At 33.2% G+C, this 25886-nt stretch overlaps 1 protein-coding gene across 3 annotated transcripts in view; it reads left to right on the top strand.

Moving 5' to 3' along the window:
- The window catches only part of LOC106473011 (protein muscleblind-like), a 222470-nt gene that overhangs the window by 157456 nt on the left and 39128 nt on the right, over positions 1-25886 (top strand). For all 3 annotated transcript variants that reach the window (XM_022402459.1, XM_013933694.2, XM_013933686.2), the window contains exon 4: positions 19443-19604. In XM_022402459.1, coding sequence (XP_022258167.1) covers positions 19443-19604 — 162 coding nt within the window. The remainder of the gene's footprint in view (positions 1-19442; positions 19605-25886) is intronic.

Genomic DNA, 25886 nt, shown 5'->3' with positions numbered 1-25886 from the left:
TCACCCATGAAAATGTATTGATTACATAAACTTATTATGTTAAAATTTTAATTTTCGCCCTGCAGCAATGAATGAACGTTAAATTCGGAAGTATTTTTATATGGCGGTTGACTAATAAGGCTGATTAACAAAGATTTATTGATGGTTGATGGAAATGGTTAGTTATGTTATTATATTCGTAGTTACGTGAAATGATAGATATTTGTTTATGCATGTACGAATGTTCATCGATCTTGGCCAATATTCTTATTTCGTGTCTAATGATGATCATTACTCTAATCTCGGTATTCTTTTAGTGAAAAACAAAATAATTAATTGCCTGTTGTTGAAAATTAGAAGAATTATGACTCTACAGATGATTTAGGAGGGTATAATTATCCTAGAACCAACAAAGTGTCTGGTGTAAAGCTAAGGCTTTGTCACATGTGTTTTCGTTATTTACAATTTCGGTTTATGCCAAAGGACAGGATCAGGCTTATAACTAAAGTTTCAGCAAGATTTTCATTGCACAATTTGCGATATTTATTTCCGTTCCTGTGACATAATTAATAATATGGATTCATAATACTTTATAAGAAAATGTTAATCATTTATATAGAGTAAGTTATTGTGGACAGCTGAAAAAATAATTCATCCTTTTTTAACATGTAGAATAAATGTCAGCCATGATTAGATCAAACCGTTAAGTAAGGTGCGTTGATTTTATAAACATATCACTAAAAATGAATAACAATAAACAGATAGATACTTTCATACACCTGCAAGAAATACGTACATAGGCTAGACAAGACTAGGGTACAAACTACATGTTGAAGAATTTTTAAAACTTTTCCAAACTGTAACTGTGAGCATAAACGTTTTTTTTTTTTTTAACTAAATGTTAAATAGTTGTCAATGTTTTGTTATTCAATGTCATTTAGAATCTCATCATAACTAACTTTTGTAGCTGCAACTAGAACTTATTTTATATTGATATTAGGCCTGCGACTAAAAATATGTTAGTAAAAATTCAAGTCTTGTGTACTTGAGTACCAATTAGTCTTGGTATGTTATATAATAATGATCACTTTCATGCACGTTTTACCTTATCATTTTGTTTGTTAGAAAGGCTTACATTTGAGCCCCCGCCCCCCAGTGGCATAGTGGTAATGTCTACGGACTTGCAACGCTTGAAACCGAGTTTCTATACTCGTGGTGGGTAGAGTACCCGTGGTGTAGCTTTGTGCTTAACTTCATACAAACTTAACATTTGATAGCCCTGGGATCATTCCATGTTATCTTATATATATTTATCTTCTATTAATGTTTGTTTTTGTTGGTTTTTTTAAATATCAGTATTACAAACATTACTCTTGTTGGCGCCATTTATACCGCCGTTGATGAGATCATTATTGGAATAGGTTATAAAAACAGAACCTTTCTTGTAATTTCAAGATTGAATCATTGCTGAATAGCTAAGCCGTAACATTTTGTACTCTTTTTATTCATCGAAGGCCTGATAATGAGGAAACCTTGTTTTCAAAACCTTGGAAATCTAGGCAGATAATGGTGAACATAAATGTCATCCACTCGCCAAACTCCTTTGTAACAGATTGGCCTTGACGAACAAACAACTGCAATAAATTCTTATTTAAAAGCTTTATTTTCTATGAAACGAATATTCTATTGAATTTAACAGCTTACATAAAAACTAATGCTCTGGGTATACTTTTTGATATTTCTGTTGCTCAACAGTAGGCAAATAGATGTTGTTGGGAGTTACCAGGTCCGTTATATCCTGCAAATTATAAAGTGGTATGAAATAGTTTCAAACTAACTTTTTGAGATTTTTGTAAAAACTTAAAAATATAAAGTTGCGACATTTTCAAGCATTACAATATATACGATTTATAAGAGTATTTAGATACATATGACATGCGCAGTTGTAGATGTTACTGTAGTTTTTATAACCAGGGCCTAGCTGCCCCTGACTCGTTAAGTAATTCGTTTTGTTATGTTAAGAAGACGTATGACGTAAGCTTATTTTGTGAAAATTGGTCTTTAGGTTTTTGTTTTGTTTGTTTTTAACTTTAGTCGTTTCTATAGAACAATGAGGTTTAAAGTGATTTCAATAAGTAGATTGCTGACATCTTAGGACAACGTAACTCAAAATGATTATGTGAAGATGGAGAAATGGTTTAACACGAATATCTGAGTTTCTGAAACATTACATTTAATTCGATATGTAAAATAATTGAGGGTAACGATAAATGCCTTGAATATATAAAACGATGGCATAGGAAGAGTGTAAATGATATCTTATCTTCTACATATATTTGATTCTCCAGAGAAAAGCTCAATTTCGAATATTGTAAAAGTAAACTACTCATCCTATACAGAGTTTAGTGGAACTCAGTATTACAGATACATGTCACAACATTTCCAAATGAAACAGCTCTCCAGCTGATTTTAAGTTATTCAGAGCCTTCTTATAGCTCTTGTAGTTTGTTTTCATAAACTTTGTAAATCGTTCAACTGCCATGAAACCCGAAGACAGAAGAACAAACAGTGAGAAAATAAAATATAAAATGACCAACTTGTTGATCCGCTTCAGTTGAATCTAGAATCGACTTACAACGATAAGGAACAAAAAGATTTAGGAGCACTCATTGGAGGAGGAGCTAATGGGTGGATCCTGGACAAGCACCACCCATAATTCAGAATATCAAGATGGATAAATAAACAAGAAGTCTCCAATATTGGACTTAGAGGTATAGATCAAAGTAGGAAATTAGGCTCCGGGAAATGTTGTTTTCCAAATTCAGCCTATATATATACATTGGAATACATTTGTGTTTGTTAATTACAATTTTATTGATGTACCAATATCAGTATTAGATTTCAACTTTTTTATCAAAATATCTTGAATCCAATTTACATTCATATTTTTAATTAGAATTTTTAAAAATTACGAAGCTAAATATACAACAGTTTTACACGTTTTGCGTTAATAAGAGACTGGTTACGATACTTGGTCCAAACGTTTGAAATAAAGTATTAACGATAAAATCGGGTCAAGGCAACAATGCGGCAATGAGGGCAAGCCAAAAAAATCCATTATGGGAGTTATGAGACGTATATTGGTTTCAGAGGTTGTTATGGTAGGTATAGCTAAACACTGGTTGGTTAGACCGTTTATCAGGTCTTCACCCAACTATTCACTCAACGAGTTTATTGCTTCTTATGTTTTGGAAGTAGGAAGAGAAATTAAATTTCTCATTTGTCTAATAGTATCGATTCTTAATCTAGACATTTTAGGTTTTATTATACTGCTCACACAGATATGTGACCATTAATGGAGTCTGAAATAATTAACTTCAAAGGATTTTTACTTATCACCTCCAGTTGTCCGGTTGAAGTATGCTGGTTTTATATTTTTACTTATCTAGCTTATATAATTTCGTTTCATTAAGAGTAAATAACTCTCACAACTAGCTGCAGACAGTGAATTGTAGTTTTAAATGAAGGGCATTTGTACCCATATCTATTCTCAGTTGTTTGTTTTACTTCCAAGTTTAGGCTTGGAACAGACTATGTATCCTTACTGCTCTATGTGTCCTACTTATTTAGATACCTCACTATTTAAACATACTCGCCCTTTCAGCTGCGGGAGCGTTATAATGTGACGATCAATCCCACTATTCGTTGATAAAAAAAAATAGTAGACCAAGAGTTGGCGATGACTAGCTGCCTTCCTTTTAGTACTTAACTGCTAATTGTGACGGCTAGTACAGATATCCCTCGTATAGCTTTGCGCGAATTTCAAAACAATCCACAAGCCCTTCGTACGTTTTAGTTGTTACCTTAGTTTTGTCTGTCCTTTATGTGATCGCCTCTTGTGTTTATTCTCGCTATTTGAACAGGCATTACACATAAATACAAACAAGATCTAAGATCTTATCATGTTACTGACATTAAACTTTAATAGCGCGAAGCTGAAAGTAAAATAGAAGAACTGGAAAGTCATCAGTGAAAAAATAATAATAAAGGTCGCAGGATCCGTGCAGGAACAATGATACAGCGTTTGTGACTAATCTTATCTTGTGAATTCAAATTCTGTCCAAGCCTCATGAAGAAAACAACAGTATGATTGGGGTATTTAATCCTACTGTCTACCAACCATATCTGCCTCTCAGCGTCCAATTGTGGGTAAAGTCCTATGAAACTACAAACTTTATATAGCTCTATTAAAAATGTGTAAATGAATATAAAATATCTATTTCAGTACATTACATAAGTAACATAATACTCATCCAACCACCCTGCCATTCTAACCTGTATAACATACAACGCTAGTCTGTATAATACTCATCCAACCACCCTGCCATTCTAACCTGTATAACATACAACGCTAGTCTGTATGATACTCATCCAACTACCCTGCCATTCTAACCTGTATAACATACAACGCTAGTCTGTATGATACTCATCCAACCACCCTGCCATTCTAACCTGTATAACATACAACGCTAGGCTGTATGATACTCATCCAACCACCCTGCCATTCTAACCTGTATAACATACAACGCTAGGCTGTATGATACTCATCCAACCACCCTGCCATTCTAACCTGTATAACATACAACGCTAGTCTGTATAATACTCATCCAACCACCCTGCCATTCTAACCTGTATAACATACAACGCTAGTCTGTATAATACTCATCCAACCACCCTGCCATTGTAATCTGTATAACATACAACGCTAGTCTGTATAATACTCATCCAACCACCCTGCCATTCTAGTCTGTGTAACATACAACGCTCCGTTAGTTGTAGTTTATTTTATAGCTTAACGGAAGAGTGTTAAAAGTTGTTCTGGCGTCGATGTATTTGAAATAAAATTTCGAAGTATAAAATTTGAAAAAAAAAGGAAAATTTGATATTTAAGTATCAAAAATGTTTATCCTCCATTTTGACACGTATTTATGGTCCTAGCACGAATCTAGGAATTAACACACGGGAATACAATTTAATTAAATTGCTAGACATTCCATAAACCAAAGGACGGCATTTTCGTTTCTCAGGAGATTTTCTTTGATCTGAAGCTGTCAAACTTTATCAGGAAATTGGAAGTGAAGTCCTTTTCGGACGAGGTTTGTTTGATTTGTGATTTCACTGTCTATAAAGAGATGTAATCAAAAGTTCGTTCAGAGTATAAGAGCAGTATTTGGAAGGAAAAGTCAGTTAATTAATCGTAAACTAAAAATGGTGTAACATGCACTAATTTAGTCAAGCCACAAGTTTGTAAGTTTCAGTTATTATTTGTAAAACTAAATTACATTGTCTAAAAATAGATTTACGTAATACGTGAATTTAAGAACATCAAAGCAGCATAGAGACAAAGTTAAGAGTTAGAATCGAAACTAGTACTTCAAATATGGTTCCATGACACTAGTTATGTCATTTATAGTTCAAACTTAAGTTTAATTAAAGTTTCGAATAAATATTGACTCTGCTCTTTGTCGCTACCTACGAGATTATGATCAAAGTTGGTATGTGTTTATATTCGTATCACACTATTACCCTTTTTCTTGATCGGCAACAGTTAAATATGGATTATGAAATAATATTACAAAATATAAATAATCTTAGTGAATAGATTATTGATTTTAGAGAATATTACTTTGACTATGATTGAGATCCTTTTATTATGCATTCTTATAATCGTTAAATTACCACTCTTATCTCTATTAACAATATTTTAGGCCCGGCATGGCCATGTGGATAAGGCGCTCGACTCGCAATCTGAGGGTCGCGGGTTCGAATCCCCGTCCCACCAAACATGCTCGCCCTTTCGGCCGTGTGGGCGTTATAATGTGACGGTCAATCGCACTATTCGTTGGTAAAAGAGTAACCCAAGAGTTGGCGGTGGATGGTGATGACTAGCTGCCTTCCCTCTAGTCTTACACTGCTAAATTAGGGACGGCTAGCGCAGATAGCCCTCGTGTAGCTTTGCGCGAAAATTCAAAAACAAAAAAAACAATATTTTAAAAATCACCTTAAACTTACGAAGTGTGCAGAAAATCAAAAGTGTATTGAATTCTGATTTTACATACGTAATGTCATAATCAAACTTCCGAATTGTCGTAGTTTTATTCAAATATAATATTCAAAATACTTCGATGTTTTCTTGTATATCAGAATTAATCTTTGCGAAGCAAAGAATTTGCAAACAAATTTAGATTTTTGTCACGTACATTGACACACATATAACATTTGTTTTTAGTCAACAAGCATTGTCACTGACACAAACGCTTCTATTCCACTTGTATTGCTTCGATAAAGATTGTAATTAGTAAGAATTATTTAAAGTTGTATAGTGTTTGACTGGCATGTGCTTCGAGTTCAAGGAAGATATCCTTATGAAACATTTACTTGCGCGGTGATATTTTGTTTCTTAATCCTTATCTTAATTATGAGTTGTAAATAATCTAACTGAAACTGATAATAATTACAATTCACTTACTTAATCTAGTTTACACTATAACATCAATTATCCTTGAAATTAATGGCATAAATAGTGTCTCGAACATCACTATGTGTATCATATCCGAGCTAGCCTGATGGTCCCTGATACGGGGCAAAAGGCCTCTTCGGCACTGTATATGGTAGATGTAGTATACAATATGTCTAAATGGAAGTAGGTACCATATCCTAGTGTATTAGATACAGGTAAGGACTTCTTCATCACGTTGTGATACTTTGTCGTTTCGAATCTCTGTTAAATACATGTATTAACAAAAAATACTGTCTTTCACTAAGTAGAAACTGTTAAAAGTAATAACATAGTTTGTTTTTGTTTTGTTTTTTTACTTTGTGAAAACATATGAACGTACATTAGGTATCGTACTAGGTTGCTAGTTCGCCAGATCTTTATGTGAAACATATTAATTCACATTAGGTATTGTACTAGCTTGCTGGTTCGCCATATCTTTATGTGAAAATATATTAATTCACACTAGGTATCATACTAGCTTCCTGGTTCGCCATATCTTTATGTGAAAATATATTAATTCACATTACGTATCGTACTAGCTTCCTGGTTCGCCATATCTTTATGTGAAAATATATTAATTCACAGTAGGTATTGTACTAGCTTGCTGGTTCGCCAGATCTTTGTGAAAATATATTAATTCACATTACGTATCGTACTAGCTTCCTGGTTCGCCAGATCTTCTGAATGATAGCAAAGAGTATTCAAGCCAAATTATAAGAAGAAATAATTGATGTTAAAAAATAAATATATTATTAATATTCCGTTATTAATCCTTACTGTTGTTGTGAATTGTAAAAGACTTAAGTAAATTATACAATACTTACACTTTACTTAATTAACAGAATTAACACTTTTACAGTTGTTGTCCATGTAGTTGATGATATAAATAACGCCTAGATCACAACCGTGTGTATCGTATCTCAGCCGGCCTAACAAATTCTGGTATTCGGAGAAAAGCCTATATGGCAAATATAGTGTGGTGATATACTAATACACATTCTTTTGTGCTTTCACTCATAAGTTCTTAGAATAATAAGTTCGAAAGTGCATTTTACAGCACTACTTATTCCCACGAGCCAAGCTAATCAGATGGCAGAGGATGTTAGTCGTTTCGGCCATGGAACTGTATGCATAATGATATTTTTAGTGGACTGTAAACCGTAATCTACCGATCGTGAATATTTTACATGCGTTGTTGTAAATCACAGGCTGTGGTGAATAGCTATCAAATTCGGAATTAGTAATGAATACAACAATTTTACTGCATATAATTAGTTAAATTGAATATGGTAAAAACTCTAGTTAATGAATTTTTTTATTATATGCCAAAAATGTATTACATTAGTTACTTTTCGTCAGGGCGCTTATTATTTTAATCTTGAATCTTAAAATGTTATGAATAGGAAATTAAGACTGTAAGATCGGTCAATTACATTGAATTATTTATTTTAAGAAGATGAATCAGAAGTTTTAATTTTATTTTTTCAATAAGTTAACGATAATAGATATGAATTTGGCAACTAGTGCCAGTTCCAACTTCGAGAGAAGAAGCACAAAATATTAGACATGGTTCAGTGAACTTATGGGAAGCTTTAAAGATCTACAGGTTCGTAAAGGTACTACAAAGAACGAAATGCCTAGACTTAATGCCTTATCATGAAGTATAACACAGCAGTGTACCTGGACGACGTCTTGTAAGATCTGACTGCTTCGTTTAATGGCGTTTCCGTGGGTCACGAAGCGTCTGCCACTCGTCAGTCAGTCTGCAAGAAACTCCTCAAACGTTAGCGTCGGTAACCATGACAACAGCATCGACCCCGCCATTAGGACGCCGAAAGATAAGTTAGACTACTTGGTATCATATCCCCCTCTTGTCTGGGTCATGCTCCTCTGAAAACTAGTGCCTGTTCATACCACGACGACGCCTTTAGGTTTAACATAGTAAACTTTGGTTATAACTTATGGTTATAAGCTATTTATTCACTAACTCGAGTTCATGATTTCTTGAATTACACTTTGAGGAACTGAATATAATGTATCAAAATATGTCCCAAATATATTACTCTTACTGCAAACAACAATTTATTTTTTGTGACAACTGCAATCCTGTGTAGGCTCATTCAAGAAATGAATTCGGTTCAATTGTATATCCTTGTTTTATATATATATATTATATTTTATTTTCAAGTTAAAAGAAATATCAACCTGTAACTTTTTCACCAGCGATTTAATCATGTACCGTATACAGAGACTGTTTGCTTTACTATAATTATGCATATATATATATCTTAATCACAAATGTAACAATAGCAACATACCGGGAGACATTAAAATATGAGGTACAGATAATATGAAAATACCAATTGTTCTACAAAATTTGATATAATAAATAGTTTGGTGTTAAGTGATCGTCGTGAATAGATCGGATAAGTAAGACGAGAGAATAGAAGGTAGAAACTGATGTTCCCAAAATGTCATGTAGTAAAATCCTCCAAGTGCAGATACTTACTGAGTTTGAAAAGACACTTTCCCATCACGTTTTTCAGCTTTCGCATTCTTAAGTCACATAAAAAATACAATCTCTGTCGAGGATATAGCCGCTTCGATTTTGACCAAAATTGTTGGTTATTTAGATCCAGAAAATCCTTAAACCGATTCTGACATTGACAATTATTATCGCTGCATCATTTATGGTTTGTTTTTCTATCAAACTACGAGTTACTCAGCTGATGAAATGGAAAAGTAACATATGAGTAGATATCATTGTGGAAGGGGTTAACACTTTAAACTGTATTCAGAAGTCGGCTACTTTGGAGAAAGTTGTGAGCGATGAGCAGTTGTACATAAATGAAGGTGTCGAGTGTCCGATGGCGAATCAGGTACGTTTTCCTCTGTTGCTGTTGATTTGTCTGCCCAGGTTTTACGTTCAGAGTTTGGTCTCAAATACATTATATTTCCTGTGACACGATCGGTCACTTTGTTTTATACTCTTTACAAACAATAAAAAAAATCGCTCGCCGTCTCATAGACCATTTTTTTACTGTGGCGTTATCTTTCTACCATTGGTTGCTCTGTTCCGCACTAAAGCTTCTAATTGGTGCATTTTGAGATAAATTTACTGTGAGAATGCATTTCGAATTATAAATTGAAGTTTCGTATTGGCTGTATATCATTAATATTATATGCATTATTATTTATTATTATGATCGTGTGACATTAAATTTTAACACCTGAAACACAATTAATTCAAACCTTCTTTAAAGACAAAACAAAAACACCTTTAGAAAAACTAGCAAATATACTGCGCCATAAACGGCATTTGTTTTATTGGCTTTACATGGATGGTTAAGAATTAAACTGGCAGACTTATGATGGTTAGAGTTTGGACTCTGTTCTCCAATAAGAACACTAAAGATTTGTATTTGTAAAATCAATTATTCTAAAATTGTTCCTCTCGAGCTTGTTATTAACATAACCGTTTTAAATTTTGGCAGTTAGAAGTAAGATCAAGCTTTATTCATTCATATAAAATGCGTCATGCTCTTTCCGTTCGTTGATGGTATCGAGCGTGGCCTGGATGTCAGAATGATGGGCTGCTTATCGGAAGTTTTAAGTTCGAATCGAATATGCCATTGAACACGATCAAACTTTCAGCCTTGGCGAATTATAACTGTGTCATTCAATCCTATTATTCAGTTAGGAGTAGCTGTATAATAGGTAGTGGGTATTGCTTGCTGACCGATTACGATCTTTCTGGTCAACAGATGTAAATTAGAGATGGCTAAATCTGAACCTGCCTTGGCCATGTATTTCACGTGTCTTATAAGATACACACTCAGGTGGAAAATGTATCAATATCGTTCATTGACAAAACATTTTATACCAGATGTTGAATTTTTTTTGAGACAGAAACTTTAGCTGTCCGTATCAACAGTAACAAAACGGTCAAGTGTTTTTACCAATAGTAACGTTTAATCACTCTCGCAACGCACAGAAATATAAAAGAAGCTCTTATTTTTATATGAACTTTTGTAAGCTATTGATTATTTAAAACATATATTCCATTTTTTCTTACAACAACAACTACAAGAAAAGATGTACTATTCTCTACAGCTGCCTGCGTCTATTTAAAACTGTATTCATTTCATACAAATAAGGGTCTTTCTAAAGTGTTCGTAATGTTGTTGTTGTTTTTTTGTGGCATGCATGTTTTATATTTATCTTTTAATCCTAATAACGTTATTTTGATTGTAGAACAATTAAACAGTGTGAGTTATAGTAATAAAAGTATGAAACATAATAGCTCATAGGGATGAAAAAATTCATTATTTTTTTAGTCGCATATATTTCATGCAGTGCTCGAATTGAGGGGAAAATTGAAAAACTCAGTTCTCACTGTTAAAGTAATCATCAATTTTGTTCACCTTGTTAACATAATTATGTGCATGGAGAACCTTTCGGGGATGAGGCTTCATGGATTGATTTAGCTTCAATAGAGACACGTGTGTATGGCTACCTTTCTACTGCTCGTCCGTGTGCTAAATAGTATCTCGATCAACCATTGATAAAAAAATCGGTTTATAGTTCCCACTTAATGTATATTTTATGGAAAGTTTTTGTTAAATCTTAGTTTTGATCTAATCATTGACTAATCAAAAAGGTAATTAAATTCAGTATAGTGAAAAAAATTCCATACTTTGATGGTTTTCCCTTGTTAGATAGTTACAATTCAAGCACTGATTTCATATTTAGCTTTCACAAATTCAAGATCATTTGGGTAGTAATTCTAACTGAAAATCTGGATAGTCTCAACCCTTCTTTCAAAATGCAAGAGTGTAGAGGACTGTGCACGAATAAAGAATTCACTGGTCATTGATTTCTTACCATACATTTTGTGTAAGGTACCTTGGTTAGTTCAAACAGTGAGAGATGGTGTGTAATGCACGTGTATTTCGAGTCTAGTTGCACTATTTTCTGTTTATTTTGTACATTTACTCGAAACTTTGGATTCTCAGAGTTCGAGCTTAGTGGTTTAGATTTTCCATTTTACTAGGCTAGACCCAATCTTCTGTATCACAGTCGAATCAATGTGGTATTCAGATGTTAATCTTCATTTACAGTCCTTATTTTATGTTTTGTAATTGGTCACTGCAGACTAATTTTCTCCTTCATTTTGTATTCATAACTTGGAGGCTCAACTGCTAAAATCCATCGACATTAGCGTATCTATCTGATTAGCCGCACTTACCTGTCGTTTATAATTACCTGCAGTGGTGAAAATAGTTTATTGAGGGAAAGTAAACCGAATGCATATTAAATATATTCGCAAAAGTAAGTACAATTAGCTCCGGTGTTTATAAAACCCGATGTTTGTCTCTTGTAATGTGCTTAGTCATTGCATACCATAGCGCCTACCCAATTACAAAGTTTAACTTTCATTACCGTTACTACTTCAATTTAATATGCATACCATAGCGCTTACCAAATCACAAACTTTAACTTTTATTACCGTTACTATTCCTCAAACTAAAAACAGAAAATATGCAGGAAAAAAAGAACCGTTAACATTTCGGGCTGTAGATCTTGGTTTGAGACATGAAACCGCCGAACACGCTCTGCAATTTTAGTTTTATGTGAGTTATAAAAGTAACAGTGAATCTCGTTATTCTACATAAAGAGATGGGCAAAACTCTTGTTGCTGCAGGGTGCTTTCCCTCTTCTCAGTAGTTCAAAACTAGGGACGGCTACACCTGAATCCAAGGGTAGGTCCCTAACCTTACTCTTTAACCCATATGCGCATAAGGTACCGCATAGGTTGAAAAATTGATTCCGAAAATCAAGTCACTTCATTCATATATCTGGTAAAGAAAGTGGCAGCCCTATATCATTAAAAACGAGGCAGAAACATAAACTGAATTTTATAATGATTTTCGCGTGAAAACTCTATATGAACCTTTTAAATGGGACTCCCAGTTCCAATAGATAAAAATATCAAGCCTTTTTAAAATTATTTATAAAGCCCTTTGCTCTCAGTAGCTATATATGGCTATTCATAATTAAGAAATTAGTGCTCAGTTTGCTTTAAGCACAATGTTGTTTTAAATTCAATTCATGTTCACGGTTCTTCACATTAAAGCGTTTTTGAACTTATGTTAACTAATTGTTCGCTGACTACAAATAATTCGGGATGAACTATAAATGTATATCATAGTTCTTCATAAAATACTTCATAAAATCTAATTTTACTTAGTTGTGCATTTCTTTCGTAAATAAGACAAGAAAAATAAAAGTATGAAATACATTTCTACAATATTGTGCTTTGTCGATTATGTATGTATATTTTATTTGTTTATGCATACTCACCCTAGTGATTCATCTCCTAATGATTTAAAGGTATAATGCGGTGTTTCCATAGCAACGGTGATTTTGTATAAGAAAAACCTTGACAACCACATTTATTAGAAATAAGTGCATTCTTTGTCACGGTGGTTTTAGAACGCTGGTGCAGCCGTGCGTAAGTTAATTTGAGAAAAACAGAACGTCCTCTAAAGGATCTTTATGTTTTAAACCTATCTTGAGTTTTGGAATTAAAATATCTGGGGAGCGATCAAAATTATGAATATTTTTCGGAACGTTTTTATTAGAAGATTGAAAAACTAAATATTCAAAATTCGGGAAATAATGCATTCAGAGAAAGTGATAAAAACAATCGCCCTAACTGATATATTGCTGCGTTTGAAAAAATAAACAAGAAAAACCTCCAAAAAACAGCAAGATTTAAATGGCTTAAACATTTTAGAACGCTTTCACTTGCATATTCCCGATATTGTCCTCTGACTTGTATATAGGCACAAAAATAATAAAGTAACAGTTACAAAAATAAAGAGAAAATAATATATATATATTTTTTAGATCTAAGTAGCGATTCCACTAGCATAGACCGTACAATATGACTGCTTACATTCACAATTTGTCTTCTTATTCTGAGAGGAGTGACATGAAAAAATTGTTTTTCCCTGTTTACGCAATTGACTTTTAAGACACGTGTGACAAATAAGCGCTTTCTGGGTCAGCTTTTTTGCAATACAACATTTTTTGACATGAATGTTGTAACTGTAAAGTATACAAATATTCACGTGTTTCTCGTGCAAGTTTATTTTTACAGCTCTAGCCAGCCTCTGGAGCACGTGAGCCACATATGTTATATGGAGTGACTGGCCCGGTGACAAGAGGATACAGAGAATTTTATGCAGTGAAAAATGAGAACGAATTGGCCAATAGAATTTTACCCTCTGCTGGGATTTATTATATTTCAACGCGAGAAACGTTTTTTTAGCAAAATCTTTTCTTATTGCACGATACTTTTTAAATATTTTTGTAATTCTACATGTAACTATCTTTGAAAGTAACACAGTAATATATATATATATATACTCCCACATACATGTATGTACAATAAATCAAGATATTTTCAAGTAAAAAAGAATGCTATAACATTTGTTTTTCTCGGGAAGTTTTTAAAAGTCCTGTTTACATGGACTTTAAAGCACTGTATCTTTAACATACTCCACGCTGTTTGTATCTGGCAACAGATAATTTAAATGTTTAATATCTGATTATTTACAAATCTGTCACCCAAATTTCGCTTCAGGACACGCAGAATGTAGTCGATTTACAAACATATTCGTTGCGCTAAATATCAGCAAAACAGGAAAAAACATCTTAAAAAAAGGTAGAGCGCGTTATGTTTATAGGTTCAGAATATCATGATCTATTTTTTTCTAAAGTATTTTTATCAATGATATTAATATGGTTATGTATTTAAATAATTGAACCTATATATTTTCTGTTGTTATGAATGTATATAATTCAAATGATATTTATATTTATAATCTTATTACAATAATCTCTCGAGATTTTCAAATGGTGTATTTAGACGTACTAAATACAGAATGTTTGTGTCTGCCTCAAATAACATGGATTAGTTGGACAAATACTAATACACACAAGGGGTGCGTTCACGTATTTCTAAAAACAAAGAAAGCTTATTATAACAAAGAAACCACACCAAAAAAAACAAAAAAAACAAGGATGATGAATAAGTACGTTTTACAATTGGTTATTATTTTGGAAGAAAACGTATTTTCATTGTTTCCTCCTTTTCGCCACTAAGCCTTTTAAAAGCTGTTACTACCATTTTTAGTTAGGTTTGAATAGGTTAGTATGCATAATACTTTTCACATACGAAAATATAGCAACAGAATATGAAAAACAAAGCAAAACTTAATTTGATAAAGACATATATGCACAGGTACTTAATTTGAGAAAATATTATAAAATTCACATTCTCATTATCTCGTGCATTATTATCACTACTGTTGCAGTGTGCTTAAAATTTTTAAAGTAATTAATTCTGTCTAGTAGCGCAACATATAATCATTCAAAGATTAACGTTAAAAAAACTGCAGGGAAAAAGCAGTGAAAGAAAAACATAAATTGCTTGGTTAGCCCTTGTTTTAGTTGATCATGATATGGAATTAAAAGAGTTCCAGTTCACGTGACTTTAGTTTTGGCACAAAAGCTGAAACATCTGACTTAGAAGTTACCATGTTCACATTGCAATGTAAAAATCATTTCTGTTTAAAACTAGTTATAACAAAAATGTACCTAAACAATTCCTTACTATATATGTGTACGTGTGAACACTGTATGAAACCTACGATAATTAGATCAATATACAATACCAATAAAAATGTACCTAAACAATTCCTTACTATATATATGTACGTGTGAACACTGTATGAAACCTACGATAATTAGATCAATATACAATACCAATAAACATGTACCTAAACAATTCCTTACTATATATATGTACGTGTGAACACTGTATGAAACCTACGATAATTAGATCAATATACAATACCAATAAAAATGTACCTAAACAATTCCTTACTATATATATGTACGTGTGAACACTGTATGAAACCTACGATAATTAGATCAATATACAATACCAATAAAAATAAATTTATTTCCTTAACTGGAATAATATAGCAGGATTTAGAATTTTCCGTCTGAACGGCACATTATGTGCACATGAGCTGAACGATCAGAGAAAATAACAGGATTCACTGTCACTTTTATAATTCTCCCACAGTTGAAAGTGTGGAGTGTGTTAAGCGACATTAAGTTTCAAGCCTCAGACACTTCGATCCCTAACCCGACACACTAGGCTACGCCTGGCTAATTAATTTAGCAGTAATAAAAATTGAATTTTATTCTTTATTTAGTAATGTATATTGACCTAGTCATCATAAATTTCATTAAATTTCCGTTCATACAAGTAAGTACGTGACCACTAAAGAGACTGCAATATCAACATTTACTTATCACCCGTAATAATCTGTTTTTCATTTTATTGCGTTTCTACTTTATTAACTTGCAGCTGTTTTAGATGAGGAGGGTTGGATACTCCCATACTTGCTCCTAAGTTGCTTGATGTCGAAGTTAAATTTCAGTTCATATGCAAGACTTGCGAATATAGGCTAGATGTGATAGAAGTTATAACCCCATCACTGTGAGGTTCTTACTTCTGCAGGTACATCTCCTACTAGAAATATTTTACCATTCCTGCTGTAACTATTATGCTAATTGGAAATAAATTGTCAGGAATGAACGTAGGCGTTGTTTTCTCTTTATATATACATGTATGTATTTGTATCTACAGAATACTGTTAGTATTACTTAAAACAAAGCATCATGCTACGTGTTAATAACTGCCTAGTTGTCATGTGTAGTATTGAAAGTATACGTTTTGTTAGAATGATACAATAGTCCATAATGCATGAGAAACCAGCTGTGTAAAAATTCTTCAGTCATTGGGGTGTGCAATTGCCTTCATGACCCGTCAAGATCTGTTATCGCAGAGTAAAATTTACGTCCTTCAAGGGTGGAGGGCACCAAGAACTGGGTTTGGAAACGAGTATGTTTTAACAGGCTTTATGGGTTCCATTAATTTTTGCTGCACTTGTAAGTCATTAAGTCTGCTGTCAGTTATCACAGGCTCCGGAAAAAGAGAGAAAAATCACCTTAAATTGAATGTATTTTCTGTATTACTGAAATTGTTGTCAATGTTTTTGTTATTTTAAAAAAAGATGTTAAAATATTTCCTTAATTTTATGTTGCCAAACTGGATATATCTAGTGAAAACTAAACGCTGGTTTTTTATTTTGGATTTTTAAGGAATGGCAGATTACTCACAGACTTGTTAAAATATATAACTGATTTACTGGAAAAATACAAATAGCCACATTGCTGTAAACTCACTTGCTGAGAAGTTCCTAAATCTAACAGAAGAATTCTCTGTATTTTCACTTCTTCCAAATATCAATGAGATTATATCTTAAAATAATCAGGGTTGGGTGCGGCCTAGTAATTAGCGAGTCTGGACTATGAATCCAAAGATTTATGATCTGCGACCCGTTGCTGCAAAAACGCGTCCAGTACTTTGGAACGGCTATGCTCAGAGGTGCACTTTATGTAGCTTTGCGCAAAACTCTGAAACAGACTAATTAGTAATCATGGTTCCGACTATCCTCACAGCCAGCCCAGCCTCACTCTGATTACATAGGTTTGAAGTTTACATGAGAATAGAAATAATATTCTAGAATGGTATTTGTTGACTTTAATATCGAGTCTAAACAATGCAGATACCTATAAGAGTGTTATATTTACTAAATTATACACCAGGTCTTTCTAAATATTTCTTAGGCTATATAAGAAACGTATCTCATCCTTGTTTGAGATTTTGACTAACTTTTCTGAGAAGTCATTAATACAATTTTATAGCATTTTTCTTTAAACACTTGTACGGGTTATCATTACTATTATTATTATTAACATAAACATTACTGTTCATAGAACTAGTAATTACAATGAATAATCAGGGTGTTTTTCGTTATAAACAAGTAAGAAGACAATAAAAGATTGTTACAAGGAATCGCGTATAAAAATAACGTTGACAAGGTACTGTATAACACTGTCCCATTGCTTAAAGTGTGTACTTCCTGGGCAACTTTTCTCAATCGTTACATTTTACAGCTGTAATACACTATGTCATGTCAGGAGCTCTTTGTTTTCTGTCGTGCATGACAGTGGAACAAAAGGATTATTGGCGTTAAATTATCCTTGTTTTGAGAACTATAACCAATTCAAAACTCTATTCTTGTTCAGGGTTAGCAGGCGTGGTGTATTCGTACTGTGAATCCGAGGAATCATGGTTCACGACCCGCTATAAAACCGTTCTCCACACTTTGGGACTGTGTAGGTGTTATGGAAGTTACAGTCAAATACCACTACTCGTTCAGAAAAGTGTAGTTTAAGAGTTGGCGGGGTGTGGTGTTTAATAGCTGCCTTTACTCTAGTATGTCAGTTCAAAATTACGGACAACTAACCTAACGCAAATGATCTGCGACCCGTGTTTGCGTGTGAATATCCGAAACAAACGTCACTGTTCTTGTAGCAGCCGTATGTCACGACCGGAATGGTAATCACTCTCTCAGTCACGACTCTATGCGCTGCATTTCGTGCTTAACCATAACCGAATCCATCCGAAAGCAACATCTGTGATGCTAATCATATGTTCTTTATTAGCGCGATAGGCATAAGTAGGCAGTTCTGGTTAATGATAATTTAAGCAAAACGACTATAATTTATTTTCATGACTTTACTGAAGTGAATTACATTTCTTAATTTCATGGAGCTCTTAAAAAGTAATAATCAATTTTTATTCGTAAGTATTAGTTTATGTATTTTGAAAATTTCCTTCTCCATTGCATAAAACCACACGATTACGAAAAAACAATATCAATAAGATAAAAAAAAAAGGTATAAGGTAAAAAGAAATATCTAAAGTTCATTGTTTTACCATTTATTTCTATTGATTGTGAATGTATTCTTGGATTGCTGGTATAATGTTGATCATTTATACACATCTGCTCTGAATTTATTAACTTCCTCGGTCTCTTAGCGATAAAAATGCTGGCTTAGTATCTTATTACGATAATAGTCTGTTCCCATGACAACTGCAGAACGTTTATGCACAGGAGCGGGGCGTTACAGCCACTTCAAAGTATGGTTTATGACACTTATAAGTTATTATACTCCAATAAATGTATTCTTTATTAACATATCACTTTCTCACCAGTACCAAAAGTATTGTGTACGTTTAGGTTTAATTAGTAGTTCTTAATCCTCATTACTTATCAGTGAAATTATCTGCTTTTCTTCTTTGTTTGTCAGATCAAAATTAAGGATAGCCAGCGCAGGTTTGTCTTGTGTAGTTATGTGCGAATATCCGAAACGGCGAGACAAACTAACTGGTGGTGACTCAATAAATACTAGGGGTGTCCAGGGGTGTGCTTTAAAATTGTCACGACTAGCGTAAAAAATAACGTGCAAATTTGTCGTTCAGGAAAATGTGGCATATTGCAAGTGCTTTGTATATTATTTTGAACCAGATTCATCCTTTAAACTGAACCTTGTTAGTACTAAGTTGACTAGGGTACAATCACTTTAAAACATTTATTTGCCTAACCAAAGATATTTTGTGTTTGTTTGTTGTTGTTTTTTGTTTTCAAATAAAGACCGTTTTTTATTACTCTTTGGTTGATTAATTGTTAGTTAATATGTCAAACCGATTTCAATTTCGTCGGTATGTCATTAGTGTTGAACAATCAGTTTTCTGTGTATGTTTTTTTTATAAATACAATATAATTATATAATATAAAAATTATCATTTCAAGAGATAAGGTATAAATAGTGTTAAACAATCATAGTTGTAGTTACTCTAATTACGGGTGTTTCATGGTTTACATTATATTGTTTCTTTACCATTATCTAGGGTCGGTGCAATCGAGAGAAACCACCCTGCAAATACTTCCACCCTCCACAACATTTAAAGGATCAACTTTTGATAAACGGTAGAAACCATCTTGCTCTTAAGAACGCCCTGCTACAGCAGATGCCCCTTCAACAAGTCCTGCCCGGGCAAATTCCAGCCGTGGTAAGTTCTCATTCCCCAACATTTTTACATGCGTTAGGTTTTCTGTTTCGGCTCTTTACACTGGCATCTGGACATCATTATCAATAACGGTGTTTTGTAGATAACGACTAATATATGTAAGTTAACAAACATTTTATGCGGGAAAAGTTATCATTTATATTCTATCCTTACGTTTGACAGTTTTTTTAAGATTTTGCTGCGAAACATCAAATATTGTATGCGTTAAATTATGAAAATGATACATAATCTATAGTATACATTATATTGTGAAAAATTCTTCACAGATCTTATCAACTTCGTGAACAAGTTTAACTGAAACGTTTAGTGAGGTTCCAGAACTTCTAAATCCAGGTGCTATAAATCCCAGTTTAGTCGGCGCTTAAGTCCAATAGACACACGAAGAAATATCTCGAGGGTTATAGTTTCCTTAAAAAAACATTAAAATTAATTAAAAAACACAAAATACGGAACTCCAGGTTTATCTAAAGTTGATTAATAAACACTGTCTTGTGTCAAACAAATAATTTTTTGCAGTAATCTAATACGCGGAGGACCAGCAGTTGACATTTTGAATTTAAAAGCCATGTGAAAAATGTATGTGTGTAATAATCAAACGCATGTATAGAGATCAGAATTTATCTATATATGTACGTAAATAAAGTTTTTTTCTAACTGTGACTCTATCTCTAAAAGATAAGTTTTTGACGGAATAATGATCTGTAAACTTGGTAATTCAATTTATCGGACACGTGATTATAATTTTTGCAGGATGTTCTAGAGCATGGTAGCAATCATAAGTTTTGTCATCTGTTACTGAAGTGGTTTTGAAACTAAAACATTAACTAGGATGAACTCAAACTTTATGAGGACTGAAAGCCAGGAAATGTAAATTCTTCCAGAAGCTCAAACGCGGGTTTATCTCAATAACGACACAGCCTTTTGAGTTATAAGTGTGAAGTCTTATAGTTTTACTGCCTGTGTGCAATTATAAAAACCCGTAAATTTCACTGTGAAGACAGACATTGTCTCATAAAAAAAAGCATTTTAAAATGCTTAAGTCTAATATCTTTGAGGTTGGTGGCTTTTTCATATTTCTATTTAAGAGAAAGTTTAACTTCAGGAGCTGAGAATGGTACTTACAATGAGTTTGATAAATTTCGAACAGTGGGTGCCATAGATTAAAGTTTAATGAAATCACTAAGTAAATACCGATTAGTACCCTAATTAATACCCTACGGACGACTGTTTGTGCTAGTAATTACTAATCGTAATATTCATACCTCATCGAAAAAAAATGTTGAAAAAGTGAACATTTTCTTTAAAAAAAAGGATTTTTCTGGGAAGTACTGCACGGAAAAGTGTTCGGATTGTGCTGATATAAACTGTAATGTTTTTATATGTCAAAAATGGTACCCTTTATTGAAAAAATAAGTTTTTAATAACTTTATTGTTTAGTACAATATTTACAAATTACATATAATCAAACCCTCACATACAGTCCTAGTGAAAGTCGTGTTCTTGTTGCGAGGAGAGTACTTTTATTTAAAATTGTGTTCTGTGATGATAACAAAAGGTTGTTGTACATACCGTAGTTATTTTTGTAATTGTCTGAATCTTGAATAATCAAAGTGTGAAAATTGTGTATAGATATTTGTTTGTGGTGCCATTAAGTAGATAGCGCCACATTGTATTTATTATTTCGGTCACATAAATACATAGATAGATACATATATACACGCTTCGTCCATTATAGTAAGATAAGCATAGGATGAGACCACGAGGCTGTGAAAAATATCTTTAGAGATGTTTTTGTAGGAGAACCACTGATACAGAAGCATGGAGTTACATCGCTATAAGATAAGTGAATTAACTTGTATGGACAAATCATGGTGGACGTATTTAACTATATCCAAGGGGCATAATAAATCAATTATCTATACAGAGCGTTTCGGTCCGCAACTCAATATTGCCTACGTTTGCATCCACAAAGATTGTTAATAAACACGCACGAACAAGAAACTTAACTGTTTCCAATCATTTCTAGGTCAAATAATGAAATACATAAGAAATAACAATGGATACTATCATTTGCAAGCTTTAAGATTTGAAACTTTGAAATCTAACGCACTTTGTTGATCTACCTGAGCATGTCTTTAGTACAGTATAATGGCATATATATCTATATATACATATCTATGTATTTGTATGTATGTATGTATTTTATACACACATATATATATATATATATATATGTATGTGTATAACTAGTGATAACTGAAACTTTTAATTTATTCAACTACAAGTTATACAAGTTAGTATAACTAATGTTCTCTGAAAGACCTGTGTTCAATTTAGGTGCTAATATAATACAATTTCACTTACTTGTTCACTTCTCTCGTATCTTTGTTTCATCGTTGAAACACTTGTTCACTTCTCTTGTATCTCTGTTTCATCGTTGAAACACTTGTTCACTTCTCTTGTATCTCTGTTTCATCGTTGAAACACATTTTCACTTCTCTTGTATCTCTGTTTCATCGTTGAAACACATTTTCACTTCTCTCGTATCTCTGTTTCATCGTTGAAACACTTGTTCACTTCTCTCGTATCTCTGTTTCATCGTTGAAACACTTGTTCACTTCTCTCGTATCTCTGTTTCATCGTTGAAACACTTGTTCACTTCTCTCGTATCTTTGTTTCATCGTTGAAACACTTGCTCACTTCTCTTGTATCTCTGTTTCATCGTTGAAACACTTGTTCACTTCTCTTGTATCTCTGTTTCATCGTTGAAACACTTGTTCACTTCTCTCGTATTTCTGTTTCATCGTTGAAACACTTGTTCACTTCTCTCGTATCTCTGTTTCATCGTTGAAACACTTGTTCACTTCTCTTGAATCTCTGTTTCATCGTTGAAACACTTACTTAATATTCACAAAACAAAACTAACAGACTAACTCACTAACCAGATCAATTATTGATTTTACAGAATAACTCATTAATCAATCACCATCTTCTACTCTAGTCGAATTCTCAGTTTATGTTTTTTAGGTCGTTTCCTAAACTTTCAGGACGGTTTTAGCTATCAAGTCAATCATGTAACATGACAACAACCTCTGGATAAATAATTACAGAAACATCTAAATTAAAAATCATAGCCGACAGCAGTTTGTATGTGTGTGTATACATATTGTCACTGTTATACATATTGAAAAAATGCGTCTGTAGAACCTATAACTATTTCGTTGCGATTAACATTACTATAAAAATGCCATATTTTTCAAATTTATCTGTGTTGAGCTCTATTGTATCACATATATATGTTTCAAGTGACTTGAGAAAATAGTGATAGCTCTTGGTCTTACGGTAACATAGAGACTTTTAAGAGATCTGATGGATGAGCTCAGGCCTATCACGAACTTCTAGCAATATAAATGTTTATATTACAGAGAGTTAGTTACACTTCGTAAGAACGATTGATATATGCTAATACAACAGCGTGTCCGAGTAGGTGAGAGAAGGACGTCACGAGCAATATGTTTAGCACTTATGTATTTCGTTCACGACGAATTACCGACCACTTCACAGTACAATACCACTAAGATAAACTTTTGGCGATGTTAAAAAACATTTCCAATTATTAATTTTCATACAGCGAAATTATTAAATGATGTTGAAACAAATAATATATCATATCAAAGGGAGTCTTCCATGTTTACTATAGAAGAGAGAGAAACAAAAAATCTGAGTATAGCTTTTAAAAAAGTAGAGCCAATCACAAACAGAGACCTTCTTTGCAAATTGAAGCTGTTATCGCGAAAAAGAGCTCTCTAACCCAAAAGGCCATTGCAATGAAGTTGGTCAAATCTTCTGGTGTCATTAACAAGATAATAAACAATCATTTGAAGTTGATAAAGGTTTCCAACCCCGAAAGAAATCACAAGTTTCTAATCACACTTTGAAATCAACGAATGTTTTCTTGAGAAAGATAGTCGAAGAAACTGGAACTTCAGCGATTCCATTTGATCACATACCTGTTAAGTTGCCCGACCAACTTCAGTGGATATTTGTGCATTTGGCCTGCTTAAACGTGGTAGTTTAAGTCCATGCCCATATTTGGTCAGGTCCGGATTAAGAACATAGTGGGCCTACTGACATCTTCAGATTTATGGACCCCATTTCTCCACGAGCTCTCATTTTATTTTGCATTTACATTTTTTCCGTTAAATCAACCTTTCACAAAATATAATGCTTTTAAAATACCACAGTTTCCAACTTAAAAGATCACCTCAGAAAATTATTAAACTAAAAACATAGCTCCTGTTGACTCCTTGACCTCTTGTGCTCTTAGGAAACTGTCTATCTGTTTTTTGATTAAAATGTAAACCAACAGGTAAGCACACAGTATTACGATAATGTGAAAATATAAGCATCTCTTTATAAGAGAGAGAGTAACATTAACATGAACAGCAAAAGAAAGACTCAAACAAAAATCTTGATTGTAATTCTGAGCAGCTTCCGTGCTTTAATGTGACATTCCTAGATGCTGAAGCTAGCAGAAAGGCAAGAGACGTATGCACTCCATAGAGACAGAGTTGATTGCCCATAGTACACTGTTATGTCAAATAGGTGCTAGTATGATATACCATAATCATAAATTACCTATCACATTCATCATCCCAATTTTACATATTGAAAGGAAGATTACATCACCTTTTGTACTAACTTTACAAACCTAGTGTGAGGCATGATACATTTCCAGTGGAGAGATTGCACAGAACTATAGTTACCCAAGCATATCCTTTACTGACTAGACATTATGGCTTGTGGCAAGGCTTAAATCAAATCTATGACTACTGGAATCCTGTTCACAGGGGTTTTAATATTCCTTTCTGGTTTTAAGAGATAAAATATATCATTTTCAACTGCTACATTCCCCCCCCCCCTTCTTTATATTAGAGCCTTCCTAGACTTCCAACCTCGAAAAATAACATTAAATGATCAAATTAGATAAGTAACTAGCATTATCATAATTTCAACTACCCGCCACCTTAAATAGCATGCATGGCATCCTGACTTATAGATGGAGAAACAAAGGAAATTTGTGTTCAAAAAAAGGGCTCCAGTACACAGTAAACTAAATAAAATATAAGAAAAACCAAACATGAAAAAGCAGCCTCAACATAACAGAACTGAATAAAATTTATAGTTGAATATAATACAACCGAATTCTAAGTACACTAACAATAGTAGTAAACATAGCGTAATGTAAAATCAAAGTAATACATAGAATAATCAACTCAAAATTACTACAAATTAAATAAAGAACAGCATAATATATCATAAGTCGATAAAAAATTACACAGTAAATAAATTGTGTGGTTCAAGTTCATTGCTGATGCAATGACTATGACTATTACCCATTGTCAGGGATCTGGAAATTAAATAAATGGGAATGCTCTCATTGGCTGGAGAGATAATCCTTTGGTGTTTCTGTGAGCCTGGAGCGTGTTTGCTGTTCAACGAAACTTTACACTGAAACCCACATACAATCATACCTTCTGAATTTTTAAAGTTCGTCAGTCACTTCAGCATTGTATAGTTTATTCAACCACTAAATAGTCTACAATAGAAGTAGTGGTGATAATATTTGATAAATACCAATTTTCAATTTTGTTATACAATATTAAAATTCGTGGATTTTTCGTAATAGTTCACGTAAGAAGTTGCACACTTCACAATGTTTTGTGCCTATGATAAAATAGCTTCAATCCCACCATCACTAGTCTCAGCATCTAGGATAAATATACAGTTTAGATGAGGATAAGCCAACACCAGTTAGTTTACCAAAACATACTTCAGGGACTGGATGCTTTATCAAATTCATTTAACACTAAAAGTATGTATTACTCTTAGTCAATGCAAACTTCGAGAAATTGTTTAAAAGTTTGCTTGTTTGTTTGTTTTCCGAATTTTGCGCAAAGCATATTAAGACTAGAGGGAAGGCATCTAGTCATCACCACGAATAGCGGGATTAACCGTCACCTTATAACGGCTGAAAGGGCGAGCATTTTTAGTGGAACGGGGATTCGGTTGTTTAAAAGACTATTAATAACAGCAAATGCAACACCTAGAAAATACTTAACTTTTCATTTAATATCAGGCTGAGGCCGATACTTGATTTTTGCTGTCCCTGCAGGGTCATTAATGAACACTTTCATAATTTTAGTTCAAAGATGAATCTTTGATACACAGAAATAAAATTTTCAGACTTTCAGCAGTGGCCTG

Source organism: Limulus polyphemus, unplaced genomic scaffold (assembly GCF_000517525.1).
Source record: "Limulus polyphemus unplaced genomic scaffold, Limulus_polyphemus-2.1.2 Scaffold125, whole genome shotgun sequence".
NCBI classification, from domain to species: Eukaryota; Metazoa; Arthropoda; class Merostomata; order Xiphosura; family Limulidae; genus Limulus; species Limulus polyphemus.
The sequence above is the reverse complement of the archived record's forward strand: the minus strand, read 5'-3'. Positions and strand labels throughout refer to the sequence as shown.